Raw genomic sequence first — 17,855 nt, 5'->3', positions numbered from 1 at the left:
TTCTGCAGAGTAAACTGCTTGTTAAGTACACGCTTATAAATATACACTGAACGGGTCTTTCAGCCTTGCATTGCCATCATATAATTTACTTCTTTCTTTTGACAATGCAACTATAGCAGCATGTGAAATGGTTATTCTTTATGAAAGCTACATCATGTAATTGCTATTATGAGATTTTACGTGGATTGCTTATGCTTTTACCTTGCAATGGATTTTTTTTAATTTCCTGATTTAATGAAAAGTGACAGGAAACATAATTTAGGCAAAGAACAGAATCTGAGAATACATTCTCTTGAAATATTCCACGACATTAACTTTATTTATTAAAGAAGACATCTTATACCTACATAGCATCTTAAGTCAAGGGATTTGGGTGTGCCTTTCAACATGAATCACATCAAGATATTTTATTTAAATTCATTTTCTAATTAGGGAAACTGAGGCACAGCGCCATCTGAGATCTAGAAATAAGCCCAGACGTTCTGCACTTCCCGCAGAGCCACAACAAACACACTGTGCCCCCCAGAGCCCAGAACTCTTGTCTTGAGTGCCGTGGTCTCGTTCCTTGGACGGGCTCTCTTGTCTACCCCCCTGGGTAACCTGACCCTGCTCAGGTTTAGGAAGAAGGAGAACGGAAGCAGTCTTCCCTCAGCTGGTTCCCCAAGGCTCCCGGAAAAGCCACCAAGAGGAGGAGCCCGGTGTGTCCCATGCAGCGAGGCCACCAGGAGACAGTGCGTCACCGCCTGGTTACCTGCACTGACCACACCCAGTTGGGGGGCGAGCAGCAGAGGCCCTCGTGCTCCCGGGCTAAGGACAGTCCCTTCGTCGCCAACCTGGGTTCTGCCCCAGTGACCTTGTCCGCCGCCTACGCCCCATCCGACCCCAACCTCAACCTCCTTCCAGGTGGCGAGACCGCGAGCAGCTCCAGTCTCACGGCCTGGAGGCCTGGGTCTTCCTTGTAACATCATCAGGATGAGGAAGGGGCACCCAAGCGGGGCAGCTGGGCACGGAGCCTCCGCGTGACCCTCGCCCTCTTGGTCGAAGTCTTGGCTGTGATCTCGGCTCACTCCGCTCTTGGGTACAGGGTCGGGGGCGCCCTGCACCCTCCTCCTCATCTGCTGCACCCGCGCTGGTCTCAGGGGCCAAGGTGACTTTTCCTGCAGCCACAGCTTGGACCTCTCGTGTCTCCTCATCCTGAACCAGATGCAACTCCTGTGCTTATGCCTTTCCCTAAGCAATCGCTCCCCCAGCACAGCGCACGCGCGGGTGGTCAGCGATAGCCCACTCCTTAGACGGAGGCGTTGCCAAGGCGGCGCGCGTTAGTGCTGTCGTTAGTTGTGATGCGGAGCAGCGAGCGGTGCCGTCCACTGAGCTCGCGTCATGGGCCGGGCCCCAGGAGGTACTCATATCCTGACCCAGTTAACCTTCACGGCCACCTTTGAGGTCGCTGTGACCCTTGATCCCTACAGGGACAAGGAGGGGTTGAGTGCTCTGCCCAATGGCACAGTCGGCGGGGGGAGGGGGCCCACCTGTCTCCGCCTGGTGACCCTTCCCCGAGCCCGAGCGGCAGAGGCAGAGACCTTCCTCCCAGCCCTGTCTGAGGTCAGCCGCAGCCAGAACCGCCTGGGCAAGAGCACGGGCCGTGGGAAGAGCCGGAGGGTCTGCAGCCACCCCACGCCGCTCCCTTCGGGCCTCTCCCTCCCCGTCTTCACATACGATGAGAAAAATGACGCCTCACGGGGTGCTTGGAGGGACGACTAGATGAGAAAATGCCCGTTGAAATACCGCCATTTAGTCCTCACGTAAGGAATTCTCGAAACTTAATGATTTTTGTTTCACTTCTACCCAGGGGCCCCTCTTCCCACCCTCCGGTGGTTCAAGGACGCGGTCTCCATCAACAAGCTCCAGAACCCTCGATACCAAGTGCTGTCAAGTGGAGGCCTGCGCGTCCAGAAGCTGCGTCCGGAGGACTCAGGAATCTTCCAGTGCTTCGCCAGTAACGAGGGCGGGGAGGTCCAGACCTACACCTACCTGGACGTCACCAGTGAGTACTACGCCCTGCAGAGCCGGGCTTCCCAGTCCTCGGCCAATGGACGTGTCAGAAAATGCCAGTGTCTGTTCAGCCCGAGCTCCCTGCCCCTCTGGAGCCTTGATTTCCCCAGCACTTGAACGCGCTGCTTTATTGAGACATAGGGACAAACCCCCACCTTTCTGGACGGAACTAGGAAGACTGTTAAGTGAGCGCCTCGTCCCTAGTCCTTTTCTTTTGACCTTTTTTCCGTTTTTTATATTCATTCTCTATTTTAGTTTTATCGAACAATTATAGTACTTTTGTGACTTTTTTTTATTGTCCCAGTAACAGAAATACTTTGGCACTCTGAAAAATAAAGTAAAGATAAAGGTTTTTATTATATTTGTGGGTTTTCTCTTTAATCTCCCATAGTCGTAATGTTGTTCTTCTAAAACGAAGTAGAGTTTAGTGATTAGGGAACACTACCTCTCACGTCTGCCCTTTTGGAAGCAAAATGCTGAGAGCCATCGGAGAAAGCAAACTGGTCAGCGTGTGCGTGGCCAGTGGCTCTTGTCAGCCAGAACTAGGAAGGGACCGACCCAATCCTGAAATATTCATGCATATGTTTTGGTGAACTAGGGGTCATTTCCTCCAATCTTGGCCGGGGGTCAAATTCCCCCTGCGTTGTGGAGCATAGGAAACCAGTATCACTTCAAGCAGCAGAAATAATACTGGGGACTTAAGCCAGAAACTGAGTTTTGATCCATTAGCATTATTTAAGCCTGTTTGGAATCGTGGGCCAGGGTGCTGTAGGGCAGGGATGGGCAGGCTTTTTCTGTGAGAAGCCGGGTGGTGCCTGTTTTCGCCTTTGAAGGCCGTGGTTTCTCTTGCTCCTCCTCACCGTGCTGTCGTAGCCTACAGGCAGCACACACGATTCTGAGCAGACGTGGCTGTTCCACAGAACTCCGTTTACGAAAGCAGGGACGGGCTGGATTTGGCCCGGGCTGGTGGTTCACGGACCCTGCTCTCGGGAGAGACCCAGGGCAGATCACCTGATTTCTCTCAGCCTCAGTTTTCTTTTCAAAATGGAACCAACCCAGCCCAGTTCACAGGGTTCTTAGGAGGATCGGTTTGGAAATTTAAATGAAAGTGCTACTTAACCTGGTTACCATGACAACTGGAGGGTGAACAAATAAATACGTGATGGTGATAATGCTGCATATCTGTTTTGTAAGTACAGGGTTTGGCAAAATGGATTTTTTTTTTATTATTAAAGTACTTTTAATGAAAGAAAAATAGTGTGTAAAACAATCAGTATTTATTCATTCACTTAACAAACGTTTATTGAGCATCTGTGTCAGTTACTCCGGGCCCGTGAGGCTCGGGCACAGAGCTAAGAGGACGCCGTGAAGAAGAGGTTCTCGTGCTTCCAGGACGGAGGGTCCTGGGGGAGGGGAGAGATGGCAGAGGGCGGTGAGGGCCCCACAGAGGAAGCCTAGGCGAGGCCCAGAGCGGCCAGGGAAGCCCCTTTAGAGGGCGGGCGGGGCGGGGTGGGTTCTCTGAGTTGAGAGGTTCTTACTGGAGCGGCGACCTGCAGGTGGGGAGAGGCCTGCCCTGCGGAGCCTTGGAGAGGCGCGGTGGAGGTGGGCGCTGCAGGTGCCCGACAGACGCGTGGGGGGACAAGGCGGCCCCGGTGTGTGCGGGCACAAGGGCGCTGACGACGAGCACGGGTGAGCGGGGCCTTCGCGGCTCTGAGGTGGGCACTGGCCGTGCATCGTCCGAAGCTTTCACAGGGCCTCCGCACCTGGTGTAGGGGCGACAATGAGGGGACGAGCAGAAGAGACCAGTTGGGGGGCCCCCAGGTCATCCAGGGGTTCACACCAGAGGGGGACGCCCAGCGGGGAGGGAGGGCAGAGGCCGGCGGCTGCCCCGGGGTCCACTGGGCCTGCCCGCTTCTGCCCCAGGGGCATGGGCCCAGGCATCCCAGGGGCCCCTACACAGGATTTGGGCGACGCGGGTCACGGCTGGCACTCAGGGGTTCCGGCTTAATCTTTCTCAAAGTAGTGCAGAGCCAGCGGAGCCCGAGCCCTCCCCGAAGCCGGCCCGAGCTGCCTCTGTCTTCCTGGCTCTGACTCGGGGCTGCTGGAGCCGGAGGCCCGGGCGGTCCCCCGTGAACAGGAAGACCCAACGCTCCCCCCAAGAATTCTTCCCTGAAGCCCTTGGAATCTGGTTGTTTTAACTTTCAGAACGGATCCTAGGAAGTGTCAAAGTGTCATCTTCAGGGCGATGTAGGATATTCAGAAATGAGCTTTTTCTATTTTTTTTACATAATGAAAGCAGCTTGTTTGATTTATCTAAATAAACATCTCTCTCCTCTTTAACGTTGGTCAGAAACAGTTCTTCCTGCTCTTCCCCACTTGTGTGTCCATTACATCACGAGACCGTATTTCTCTTTAGGCTGTAAACAAAGATAGGTGCTTCCTGGGAGACGGGTAGTGGAGGGTTGTAGTCTTCCTGAAAGGTTTTCATTTTTTATCACTCAGTTATCTCCGTGATTAGTTCTGTAACAGCCCAGGTGGCCGACTCCACCAGGCTGGCTTGAGCGTTTACGAGGGACGACGCACTGAGTATTTCACTGTTCACCTCCTCTGCCTAGATGTCGCCCCAGCCTTCACCCAGCTTCCGGCGGACACCACGGTTACCGACGGGGCGACAGCCGTCCTGAGCTGTGCGGTGTCCGGGGCTCCCAGGCCGGCCATCGCGTGGAGGAGAGGTAGGCGCCCACAGCTGCTGGAGGGCGCGGCCAACGCAGGAAGCGAGCCCAGCGGCCCCGCGTTGTGTTTGTTATTCTCACTCATTCGTTCGGTAAAGAGTACAAAACCATTGACTGAGCACCCACCGGGGCCGATGCTAGGGGCACGGGGAGGGGTCAGACGAGCAAGACCCCTTATCGTGCAGCTCACAGCCTAGAAGAGGAAGCACATTTCTGTACACCGTGCGAACGGCGCTTTCCTCCGTCAAGCCCTTCACCGGGTGCCCCGGGCCTGACGGGCTCTGGATTTCAGCTGCAGCTTCCCCTTTGTGAATGAAGGCGTGCTTCCTTGGTAATATTCACAGTTAAGACTACATCCGCCTTCATTTCTAAGAAAGCTGCTCTAGCACAGGATCGCTTGCATCCTCCGCAGTTTGACGTGTGTGGCGCTCTTAATCCGACTGTAGTATCAGTTCCTGTGAAGAGTGGTGTCACATCTCGGGCTCTTTGCAGCTCCCCTGCAGCCCTGTCTACACGTTCAGCACACCTGCCACTAAATGAACAGCACACATAGGACAGACTTGTCCTTAACAAACCCCGGCTGAGTTGGGTTCATCCTCGTAGATTAACTGGTCATGCTTAGTGGGCTGTATCTGGGTGAAACTTCAAAACTTACATCTTTTTTCACTCCCAGAAAACCACGCGGTGGCTTCCCAACTCTCAAAGGTATGACTCGTGCACTGGGGCCGTGGCTTGTAGACATAAAGATCTGGGAAGCTACAGATTAATCAGAAAGAAGGGTTCTTTCATTTTATATATTTTCTTTTTGTCTTTCCTGATTTAGAATGTAATAATGGCTTTGTAGAGAAACTCTTCAAATGCATACACATATAAAGAAAACTCAAAATCAGTCACCCAAAGGAAACAATCACATACATGGATCATAATTTGTCTAACCAAATCTCTCAATATTGGACGATTAGGATGTTCTTGGTTTCTGTTATTCTAGTTAACGCTAAAGCAAACTGCTTTGGTTACTTTTGTGCATAAAGTTTCCACTTTCTTCTGATTATTTCCTCACATTACTTTCTTGGGTGCGGCCAGAGCATTACCTTCTCTCGAACGTTGCAGTCCTCACGTTGCTGTTTTGTCTGTCGTCCTCAGGAAACCACATTCTGGCCAGCGGCTCCGTGCGGATTCCCAGGTTCATGCTCCTTGAGTCTGGGGGTCTGCAGATCACCCCTGTCTTAATCCAGGATGCTGGTAACTACACCTGCTGTGCAGCCAACTCCGAGGGTTCCCTGAACGCGTCTGCCACGCTCACCGTGTGGAGTAAGGACCACAGCCCGTGCGGAGCTCTCTGTTAATAACGGTTTAATCAGCGTGTCATCTGTGCTTGGGGATGTCAATATGCCCTTGGACTCGCTAATCCAATCAAAGGGGAATCATTATTTTTACAACTAATTTGGAGAAATCTGTTGAGTAATTAATTTTTCAGCTTCTAAAAGAATAATTAGAAAATGTATTCAAAGATTTAATGGGGGCGTTTCAGGAGAGATAAAAGATTAACTTTCTAACCTCAGTAGAGTAGGGATATTACCCCAAAAACTAGCTCAAGTTAAAAAAACTGATAGGTTGGCTAATCTTATAAGCATCACATAAGAAAAGTGGACCAAGAATGAAAATCCCAGAGAAAGCATTTTTTCTATACTATCATTATAGCCAACTAAAACATTCCTCATATATTAAATATGGATGTTTCCTATATGTTAGGAGTGAACTGAAGGATCTTTGTGGTTCCTCCAGCTTTTGTTTCTCTTTATTTTATCTATAACACGGGTTTCTGAAATGCAGAATAAATTGTTTTCCAGAACATAAGGATTGGATTACCAAGTATTTAGCTTCACTGGCTGATAAACTTTTCTCTCTCTGCTTCATCCATATCTATACTACTAAAAAATTATTGTTCAAAAAAGCAAGAGACAGTCAGTGCTCACTAATAGATTTTTGTAAAGCCATCTATATGAGGAGAGAAATTTTTAAATTGCCTGAGTGAATACTTTGTTAAAATACCATCCTTGAGGAAAGACTAAATTGTTGTGCTTTATTTCGTATCTGCTTAGCGTTTCCTATGATATAGTTGGTGTCCGCTTTGATAAATGACCCTTTCTCATTTATTGGGTGTTCTAAAAATATCACAAGTTTAAAAGGAATGAATCCAAATCCTCCCAATATTGTGAAGCGCTAAAAAAGAGGTTTTGTTCCATTTGGTGGTCTATTCTATCAACCACATCTGATTCATCCAGTGTCCCCAAAACTTAACCATAAATTTAAAATCTTGTGGAAAACTGATGTCTGCATCTCTGTAGGTCACTCACCGGAAAATTGTGTGGATCTGCTGAGATTCAGAATTATAATAGCGCTAGACTGGTTGGTGCAGTGCTGTGTGGCCTGCAGGGGTCTTCCCAGGCGTCACCTACTCTGTTCTGTCCCAGCGTGAGTGATCGCAGCACCCCCTTTCATAGACAAGAAAACTAATAAGCTCAGAGGCGTGTCTCTGGACGCCCCCCTGGTAAGCCGTCGGGCTGGGCCCTGAACCCAGTCTCGTGGCTCCAAGTTCCGTCTCCTTTCCTGGTGCCAGAGCAGCGCCCTCCTGAGAGGCGTGCAGCGTGGGGACACACACCACAGGGCCATCTCCGGGGCCTTGGCTCTGGCAGCTGTGGAGTGTCGGGCGGCCGCAGGTCTGGACGATCTTGCAGGCCTGCACGTAGCACCAGGCCCCGCTGCTTACTGGCCCCGTGGCACCAGGCAAGACCCTGTACTTCTGAGTATCGGTTTTCCTTCCTGATCTCTGGGAGAAGGATTATCACAACCCTCACAAGATTGTTGTGAGGATTAAGTAAAACAGAATAAATGAAAGCACTTTGCAAAGTCATGACGTACTGTGTAGACAGTAGAAATTACCAGAATGTTGATAATCTGGGGAAAGAATCCAGACTTCTCCTCAGGATGTAGAACCTGGTAACCATCTGCATACGATCTTCCTTCCTGTTTCCTTCCGGAGTGCCCGAGGTCCGGGGGTGACCTGAGACGGGCTTGGGGAGGCCCGTCTCCCTTAGCTGAGAGGCGAACAGGCTTGCTTTCAATTCCCTGAACGTTTCTGTGTGCGTCCATGTACACTGGTTTTGCCGAGATAAGAGAAAACTAGGAGGTTTTGATGTCAGATGACCGACTCGTCACCCCCTGAGGGAGGAAACGCTCAGGCACGTCATCTTGTCTGAGTCGCGACTTGTGTCTTTCCAGATCGAACGTCCATCGTGAACCCTCCAGAGGACCGCGTGGTGATTAAGGGGACCACGGCCACGCTGCACTGTGGGACCACCCACGACCCCCGCACTTCTCTCCGGTCAGCTCGGTCAATTACAGCGTTTGGGGCTCATTAGTATTCTGGGAGCTGGGGAACTGAAGTAGAGATGAGAAGGGAGAATTTCAGGAACTTTGATTCCAGCCACAGATCCCTGATTACGGCATCTTACAGTTCTGGGCTCCATCATTAATCACACAAATCCCATTTTCCACTCCAGCCTTATGTATTATTTACAGTGAGCTATGTTCCACTTCATGACTTCAATACAGCTTTTCATGATTTTTCTGCCAAGGTTAATACACTATCTGTAAAACGTACTTGTCAGAGGCTGATACTTAATGAGAGAAAAATCCAGAGGGATCGAATGGGATTTCAGCAGTGTTTGCGCTGGGGCTGTGCTAGACTCGAGGGATTTTCTCTACTCCAAGGATGGCTCCACTGTGTAATGGAGGGAGGGAGCTCCGCATGGAAGAAAGGCAGCCGCGGTTATCTAACACATTTAGAGGAAACTGCGGGGAACCAAGGGACCCAGAGGACGTGAAGGTCCGCGAAGTGGGTGGTGACACCTGTCTTTGTTTGACTCAGACGGGGACAGTCATGATGAAGAACGTGACAGCCCAGGTAGACACACGGCAGCAGACACAGCTGGCTGTCGGTGGCGAGCTTCTTCCCGAAGGGCTGCCACTTTCAGAATAGTTTTTAATTTTCAGAACCAGCCTTGAAAATGAATCTAGAAAGAGAGATGCAGTCATCCTAGTATTTTCACTCTGGCCTTAGCCCCAAAGGCATGCAGTTAGCCAAGTGACAGAATCAAGATGCTCTTCTTCTTTCTGGAACATTTCGCGCTGAGCAGAGGGAGGTAGCTGTTGACGTATACGTACGTTACTAACTGGGTTCAGGGACCAAGCTGTGTTCTCACTCTTCTTGGGCAGGTGTTTGACAAATCGTGAATTTCCACATCTCTACCTGTCTCTCTGGAGTTTCCCCAGAGCTCAGAAACCAAGTTTGCTTTTGTTACAAGAACGTTGAATGCAAAACAAAGAAACGAAAGCCAACAAGTTAGAGATTGCCTGGAGAATTCTAGGATTCTAGGAAAGAATTCATTCGTTTCTAAAGGACTTGGGAGTGTCACCAAACAAAGGACAAAGGAGCCAGTTTTCTGCTACCCTAGGGGCACACCAGAAACCCCCCTCAGATCTTCCTGGTTTTCTTGTAGCTTCTTTAGTGTGATTAAACAGGCAAAATCGGAGCTTCCTTCCTGAAAAGGAATTAGGCTGCTGACTCTGGGGCATCCCTTGTCCTGGGTTCCTGTGCCCTGAGGAGCACCTGACCCTAAGGGACACTGGTCGCCGAACGCTGCTCCCCAAGTGAGCAGCTGATTCACTTCCTTCTGGTGGAGACAATCCTGCTCTGTCTGGGGGTAATTCCAGAGGAGCAGTTTGTACATGTCTGTGCTCTGTGTGCATTAAGCCTTTAAAGAACTGGGTGCATTCTGGAAATCCAATCCAGTACTTTGGAAAGGAAAGCCAGCACTTTGATCTCATCCAGCCGTGACTAGTGAGAGGCTGGACAGGCTCTTAGTGGAGTCTACATTTGAAAAGAAAAATGTGCTAAAATGTCATAAAGAATTAAAAGAGAAAGAAATGCAGTTTTAAGGACAGTCTGCCAGAATGGTTGGATTTTTTTAAACATTTTTATTTATATTATATTATATTATATTATTTATTTATGGTTGCACCGGCTCTTAGTTGCAGTACGTGTGCTCCTTAGTTGCGGCCAGCAGACTCCTTAGTTGTGGCATGAGAACTCTTAGTTGCGGCATGTGGGATCTAGTTCCCTGATCAGGGATCGAACTCACGTCCCCTGCATTGGAAGGCGGATTCTTAACCACTCTGTGACCAGGGAAGTCCCCAGAATGGCTGGATTTTAAGAAAACGTGTACGGGGACACCCTGGGGACCTTGCCCCCTGCCCAGGCTACACTCTTGTCCCCCGGGGACCTTCCTGCAGGAGCGGGAGGTACAGTTGCAGTGGTGACACGGGTGGTCAGGACCCCTCAGACTCCCCGTCCTGAACCCAAAGACAGACGAATGTCTGCACTTGTCTTTTTGTCCTGTTTTAACTTCAGCATCTATCTTTGTATTGTGACCAAGACATCTGGTCGCTTTCCTTTTTTCTTTTAAGATGTAATTCACATAGTATTAAATATCACCCTTTTAAGAGCACAGTTTGGCGGTTTTTACTGTACTCACAAGGTCGTCAGTTGCTTGCTTTTTTTTTTTTTAATAAATTTATTATTTATGGCTGTGTTGGGTCTTCGTTGCTGTGTGTGGGCTTTCTCTAGTTGTGGTGAGCGGGGGCTACTCTTCCTTGCGGTGTGCAGTTTTCTCATTGCAGTGGCTTCTCTTGTTGCGGAGCATGGGCTCTAGGTGCGTGGGCTTCAGTAGTTGTGGCACGTGGGCTCAGTAGTTGTGGCTCACGGGCTTAGTTGCTCTGCGGCATGTGGGATCTTCCTGGACCAGGGCTCGAACCCGTGTCTCCTGCACTGGCAGGCGGATTCTTAACCACTGCGCCACCAGGGAAGTCCCAGTTACTTGCTTTTTAACAGACAGGGAAGGATCAGCGACCGGGGTCCTAACTCAGGACTCTCTGCTTGACCCACAGCTACGTGTGGAAGAAGGACAACGTGGTCATCACCCCATCTGGCAGCTCCAGGATTGTGGTGGAGAAGGACGGGTCCCTCTTCATTAGCCAGACGTGGTCGGGCGACATTGGCGACTACACCTGTGGAGTCATCTCCGAGGGCGGGAACGACTCCAGGACAGCCCGCCTGGAGGTGATGTGAGTATCGCGCTGCTCCGTGTCCACGGTGTCAACCCTCCCCACGTGAGCATCACGTAACACGCATGACAGGTCGCAAGCCAGCGGTCAGAGGCCACCGCCGTGGGCCTCAGGCACGCACACTTACCGGGTGGGGGTTTCTGTGGTAGCCTTAAAATTACAATGTGTTCAGCCTCAGTTTAGACGGTTTAATTGTTGGTTTTCCTCCTCATTGATCCTTTTATCCCATTCTCCCCATTGAGCCCGTATTGTGATAGACTGTTTGCCACACCATGTGTAAGTAACAGTAGGTCCGCTTTTCCATGTGATGCCCCTCAGAGCTTCTGGTCAGCGTCAGGGTGCCCCAGTTCCCAGGAAAGCCAGCTGCCGCTCTGTGGGCAAACGCGCACTTCCCGTTACGTCTGCTGAGCTCCTGGGAGCGGGGAGCCGCCGCCCGTTCCCTCCACCTGGGCCTTGCTGGGGGCGGGGGCCGTGGGACCCCTGCTTGCGTCCGCCTCTGTGCTTCGAGCGCATCCTCCCACAGCTCCCCCCTCACGGGCAGGAAGCTGAAAAGCCTGCTGACCCAGTGTGTTTTTCCGACATGTATTTACCTGCTTTTTAAAAATGGTGCCCCCCCAAGATGCTCCCCCAGCCCATACGCACAGAAGTAAAACCCGAAACTAGAGAAGCAGGGCAGGGCTGGCGGGGCAGCAGCTAGCCCAGGTCGACAGGGGCACGCTGGCCGTCAGGAAAGGCCTTGGAGAGGCTTGAGAGGTCTTTCCCACTGGACTCTGCCCACTGCGACCCAGGAAGGCTTCTATAGGCAAAAATCATTCCCTGAAACAGGCTGTGAACACTCTGAGTACAGGGGCACGTCTCATTTGCCTTTGAATCCCCAGGCCCTGGCCGAGGGAATTCAAAAGGAAAAAGAAAAGCACTTGCTCGGTGCTGCACCCAGGACCCCCCGTGTTTGTTGCACACACACCTGCACGAGCGGCTCTCCGCCAGCCCGTGCGTGGGACTTGACGGGTCAGTGACGGGCAGCTGTGAGCCCAGAAAGGCGGCTGCTGGGCCTGCGGAACCTGGGAAAGCGCCCTTCTGCCTCCAGGCTGGCCTCTCCCCAGGACGACCTTGTTCTCCGCAGGGGTTAGTCACCTGTTGTGATCGAAGGTCACCCAGTTGCCTTTCAGCCCTAGAGGATCAGCGGGGGTCTCCCCACCCTGCCTCCCGCCACTGGACCCGCTGACCCTGGGCTCTTCCTGCCCTCCTGGGCCCCCGGGCCCCCATCCAGGGCACCTCAGCCTCTGCTGCCTCCATGGCTTGGCCTGGCTCTTCTGTCACCTCCCCCTGAAGGGCACGCCCGTCCTCTGGGAATCAGCGCAGGATCCCTTCCTGCCCCCGGGATGCAGGCTGTCTCTCCCCTGCTTCCCAGCACCTGCTCCACCCTCGTCAGCACCGATCACGCGGGCAACTTCTTCCCTCTTGAAGTAGAAGGATGGCACAGCTCTGCATTTTGAGTGCCTGGCAGTGTTTGGCATACCTTAGGCGTTCAATAAATACATGTTGGTTGGTTGAATGAATGTGTGTTTGTTGCAGGCCCCCGGCGATCCTCTCGGACATTCCACTCACGCCCCTCACCTTCCCTTAGATGCTCACGTGCCCTTCGCTCCCCGCACCGTCGAGAGCTGGGCGGCCAACCCTTGCTCAGCTCTGGTAGGCTGGCTTTCCTCCTCCATCCGTAGCTCACGTGGGGATCTTTTTAAAAATTGTTGATGAAGTTGGTATCCATGACCAGTGAATTCACATAATGCACTGTGCTATTCACAATTTTTAAACTACCTTTGAGAACTCTTAGATCATCCATCATTTGTACCACATAAATAAGTGTTAGCATTTCATAAAGACTCTGTCAGCAGAAGCCAAATTGTGTGCTTCCAGTATAGCGAACTCTTTCTCTTCTGCACGATGTTTATGTTCTCCTGATTTGCACATCTCCCCTAGTATTTGCTTATTTGATTTCCTCTAAGCGAAATACATTTTTCAGCAAACGTTGCTGTATCTATAAAATAATAGGCTTTGTGTAATGCTAAGACACCTCCTCTCTAAATATAGAAATACTTGCAGATTCGTGATTCAAACCAATTTAGGTACAACTGGTTACAGAGCTGATTTGGAAGACAGTGGTTCCTTGTGAATTGTTGGTGTAATAAGCACTCCACTCTTCCAAATCGGAATGAATGGGGAAGGTTGTAGGTTAGAGCACGGTGTATCTTTACATCCAGTAAGGTCTTAACTCTGAGACATCAGTGATGACGATAGCAATAACGATAATCGCAACTCAGGACTGCAGGGTGTTTTGTGCTTCTCGGAGAACTTACAAATCCAGCCCAGTAACATTTCCCTGACTCAGTCAGATGACAACAACAAAAAATCTCCCCATTGCAGGAGTGACTGAGAGGTACTTATGGCTAAACAGTGTCCTTCCGAAGAGCCTGAAAGCCTGCTTCCCCAGCCTCCCCACTTGAGGTAAAAGCTACTTCGTTAAATGTAGAAATTAGGAGCATCCCAAGTGGGCTTTTCAGAAGCAGGCCTCCTGCTGGCAGCTCTCCTGTTGGTTTGCTCGGTAGTTGGTGCTGTGCCAGCCGGGGGCGGCGGGGGGGGGGGCACCGTGCGGGCAGAAGCCACAGTCCACACAGGGTCACCGGCTGTCCGGAGCGAGGCTGGCCTGGAGACCCCTCCCCAGTTCTCACTGACTGTGTGACTTCGGGCAGGTCACCTCACACCTCAGTCTCAGTTTTCTCACCTGTAAACTGGGCACGTTGCCATTTACCTTAAAGGGTGGCGGTGAGGTTTGAGTGGACCGCTGTTTGTAAATCCTGGCCGGGAGCCTAGCTTGGGGGCAGACGCTCAATCAGTCACACAGCTCTTACTGTTCCTCACCATCTTATAACAAATGTTCCTCTTTTCATCCGCGGCACCCTTCCCGTCACCCAGGGCCAGGAAGTTTCTCTCTTTCATCCTCTGACACACTAGGTGTGTCTGTCTGCTGCGGAGCCAGCCCTCCGTGCATGGAACGGCGCCAGGTGCATAGCAGGTGCCCCATCAGTGTCTGAGGAAGCCCTGCTCCACTTACCAGGTTGAAATGGGTTTGGGATTTGGTACCGCCGAGGAGGACTAATTTCTGAGGGGTCTGCCTCATCCCCTCCCCGAGAGGAGAGGCGTCTGCAATTCCAGAGGGTCTCCTGATGCGTCTGGTAAATTAACAACACACAGTCATCATTAACGCCGGTCACCAGTTGTGTTAGCTGTGTCTCTCCTACTAGTTTGCTAGGGCTTTACAGGAAGGAACTGGTTCTGGGATGACTCCGGACCCCCAAAGCTTCTTGCTGTGAGGGACCAGGCGCGAAGGCTTTTTGGATTGATTGTTAATCATTTAAAGACCCAATTAGCATTGCATCTTTCCTTCTGAGATCAGAGACTAATTCTTCTGAGCCCGGAGGGCAGAGAAAAACCTGATTTACAGAGCGACTGGAAGACTCGGACCCCGAGACAGTGGGAGAGGTTTCTTTCAGTAAAACCACTTCCGACAAAGCCATAACAAGGAGCGAACAATTTAATACCGTCTCTCGAGAGCTATCAGGCCCCCATTGCCTTCATCCTCAGCATGAAGTCAGAGAAGATGGGTTTGACCAAGGTGTCATTTGTGCGTTAGAGGGACAGCGCTTTTACGGAGGAAATACTTATCCGACCCTCTCCCACCAGAGCAGCTCCCCACGGCCACCACTGTGCCAACTGCCTTCTCTCGAGCCTCTCCCCAAGCCGTTCCTCTCAAACACACCTCGCTTCATCGCCGTCCCCTGCAGCCCAGGTTTTGTTGTCGTTCATTTCTGACATTATGGCGGTGTCATTTTCCTGATGGTGATTCCTCTTTAAATCACGAAGTGACTCAGCACTGGCCTCGTCCCCCGTTGTCCCTGATGTGCTCAGAGCCTTTCCGCTGTCGCCCTGTCTGCAAATCACTGTCTGTGAGTCACCGGCTGGTCATTTATCTCCTTTCAGACTTGGCGGAGAAGGTGCCAGGACACAACCTCCCGCTATTAGATGAGCTTCTCTGAGATGGATTCAGAATATATTAAAGCCTCATTTATCGGCTATTGATGGGTTAGTCAAGTATCTCACAAAGCTTAATTTTCCAGATAACCGAAACATCATTTAAAGAAATAGTGTACATTTCCAATGCATATTAAAAAGTTCTTTGCATTGTGAAACAGGTAATATTGGACACGAGGTACGCTAGAGGGAATTTCCATGGAGGGGAGAGGCTGGAACTAGGGGGAAAAAAATCTAAATTTCCTTCCAACTCTGAGTCCTGTGATGTCTGTAAAGAACACACTTGGCGTGGGCCGTCCTCCAGGGGCGACCACGGACTCTTTGGGGGCAGCAGTGGACGAGGGCTCGTTATTTCTAGCTGCATCACGGACAGCGATGTCCGTGGCACCACTGGGCTTTAGATCTCGGTTCCGGTTCTAAATGTCTCAAGGCCACTTTGCCTTAAGTTCCTAAGTCTCATCAATCTTTTTAACAGTCTTTTCTCACCCCTCCACACCAAGCTCAGGGCTGCCGTTGTTGCTGTTCAGTGTGCCTACTTCTGGCACGCCCTGTGGCATTCTCCTTGGTGGCCTTTCAGTGCTGGCAGGGGGGACGTCAGAAACCACTCTTCCCAGACTCACACCCTGGGTGAGCATCAAGCTCTGAGGGCTGGACAGAGGGACTTGCCTAAGCTGGCTCCAAGGACTTCCTGAGCTCAGGCCTGGACGGGGGGCTGCTGTGGAGTGACCTGTAGATACGGAGCAGTGAGCAGCCCACCGTCTACAAAGCTCTCCAGCCCCAGAGAAAGAGCTGTCCACTCACCTGTCGGATCGGTCACTGCTAAGTGAGTGTGCCCTCATGTAGGCTGAGAAGCATGATCTGAAATCGAGTGTAGACCCTGGGTTTTCCTGGCTGTGGGAATTTGACCACTGGATCCCGCGGAGCCCCAGGACAGAGATGTGTGCAGAGGTGCAGAGATCAATAGATGCAGAAAAAGCTTTCAACAAAATTCAACACCCATTTATGATAAAAACTCTCCAGAAAGTAGGCATAGAGGGAACTTACTTCAACATAATAAAGGCCATATATGACAAACGCACAGCCAACATCGTTCTCAATGGTGAACAACAGAAACCATTTCCACTAAGATCAGGAACAAGACAAGGTTGCCCACTCTCGCCACTATTATTCAACATAGTTTTGGAAGTTTTAGCCACAGCAATCAGAGAAGAAAAAGAAATAAAAGGAATACAAATCGGAAAAGAAGAAGTGAAACTGTCACTGTTTGCAGATGACATGATACTATACATAGAGAATCCTAAAGATTCTACCAGAAAACTACTAGGTCTATATCAATGAATTTGGTAAAGTAGCAGGATACAAAATTAATGCACAGAAATCTCTTGCATTCCTACACACTAATGATGAAAAATCTGAAAGAGAAATTAAGGAAACACTCCCATTTACCATTGCAACTAAAAGAATAAAATACCTAGCAATAAACCTACCTAAGGAGACAAAAGACCTGTATGCAGAAAACTTCATGACACTGATGAAAGAAATTAAAGATGATACAGACAGATGGAGAGATATATCAATGTCTTGGATTGAAAGAATCAACACTGTGAAGATGACTCTACTACCCAAAGCAATCTACTGATTCAATGCAATCCCTATCAAACTACCAATGGCATTTTACACAGAACTAGAACAAAAAATTTCACAATTTGTATGGAGACACAGAAGACCCCGAATAGCCAAACAGTCTTGGGGGGGAAAAAATGGAGCTGGAGGAATCAGACTCCCTGACTTCAGACTATACTACAAAGCTACAGTAATCAAGACAGTATGGTACTGGCACAAAAACGGACATATAGATCAACGGAACAGGATAGAAAGCCCAGAGATAAACCCATGCACATATGGTCACCTTATCTTAGATAAAGGAGGCAAGAATATACAATTGAGAAAAGACAGCCTCTTCAATAAGTGGTGCTAGGAAAACTGGACAGCTACATGTAAAAGAATGAAATTAGAACACTCCCTAACACGATACTCAAAAATAAAACTCAAAATGGATTACAGACCTAAATGTAAGGCCAGACACTATAAAACTCTTAGAGGAATACATAGGCAGAACACTCTATGACATAAATCACAGCAAGGCCTTTTTTGACCCACCTCCTAGAGAAATGGAAATAAAAACAAAAATAAACAAATGGGACCTAATGAAACTTAAAAGCTTTTGCACAGCAAAGGAAACCATAAACAAGACGAAAGGACAACCCTCAGAATGGGAGAAAATATTTGCAAACGAAGCAAGTGACAAAGGATTAATCTCCAAAATATACAAGCAGCTCATGCAGCTCAATATCATAAAAACAAACAACCCAATCCAAAAATGGGCAGAAGACCTAAATAGACATTTCTCCAAAGAAGATATACAGATGGCCAACAGACACATGAAAGGATGCTCAACGTCACTAATCATTAGAGAAATGAAAATCAAAACTACAATGAGGTATCACCTCACACCAGTCAGAATGGCCATCATCAAAAAATCTACAGACCATAAATGCTGGAGAGGATGTGGAGGAAAGGGAACCCTCTTGCCCTGTTGGTGGGAATGTAAATTGATATAGCCACTATGGGGAACAGTATGGAGGTTCCTTAAAACACTAAAAATAGAACTACCATATGACCCAGCAATCCCACTACTGGGCATATACCCTGAGAAAACCATAATTCAAAAAGAGTCATGTACCACAGTTTTCATTGCAACACGATTTACAGTAGCCAGGACATGGAAGCAACCTA

General features: G+C 49.9%; 1 protein-coding gene across 1 annotated transcript in view; it reads left to right on the top strand.

Moving 5' to 3' along the window:
* SDK1 (sidekick cell adhesion molecule 1) overlaps window positions 1–17,855 on the top strand; it is an 824,383-nt gene that overhangs the window by 599,795 nt on the left and 206,733 nt on the right. The window contains exons 11-15 of the mRNA XM_036826800.1: window positions 1,850–2,044; window positions 4,668–4,784; window positions 5,928–6,095; window positions 8,067–8,169; window positions 10,794–10,970. Coding sequence (XP_036682695.1) covers window positions 1,850–2,044; window positions 4,668–4,784; window positions 5,928–6,095; window positions 8,067–8,169; window positions 10,794–10,970 — 760 coding nt within the window. The remainder of the gene's footprint in view (window positions 1–1,849; window positions 2,045–4,667; window positions 4,785–5,927; window positions 6,096–8,066; window positions 8,170–10,793; window positions 10,971–17,855) is intronic.

This window comes from Balaenoptera musculus, chromosome 15, assembly GCF_009873245.2.
Source record: "Balaenoptera musculus isolate JJ_BM4_2016_0621 chromosome 15, mBalMus1.pri.v3, whole genome shotgun sequence".
NCBI lineage: Eukaryota > Metazoa > Chordata > Mammalia > Artiodactyla > Balaenopteridae > Balaenoptera > Balaenoptera musculus.
The sequence above is the reverse complement of the archived record's forward strand: the minus strand, read 5'-3'. Positions and strand labels throughout refer to the sequence as shown.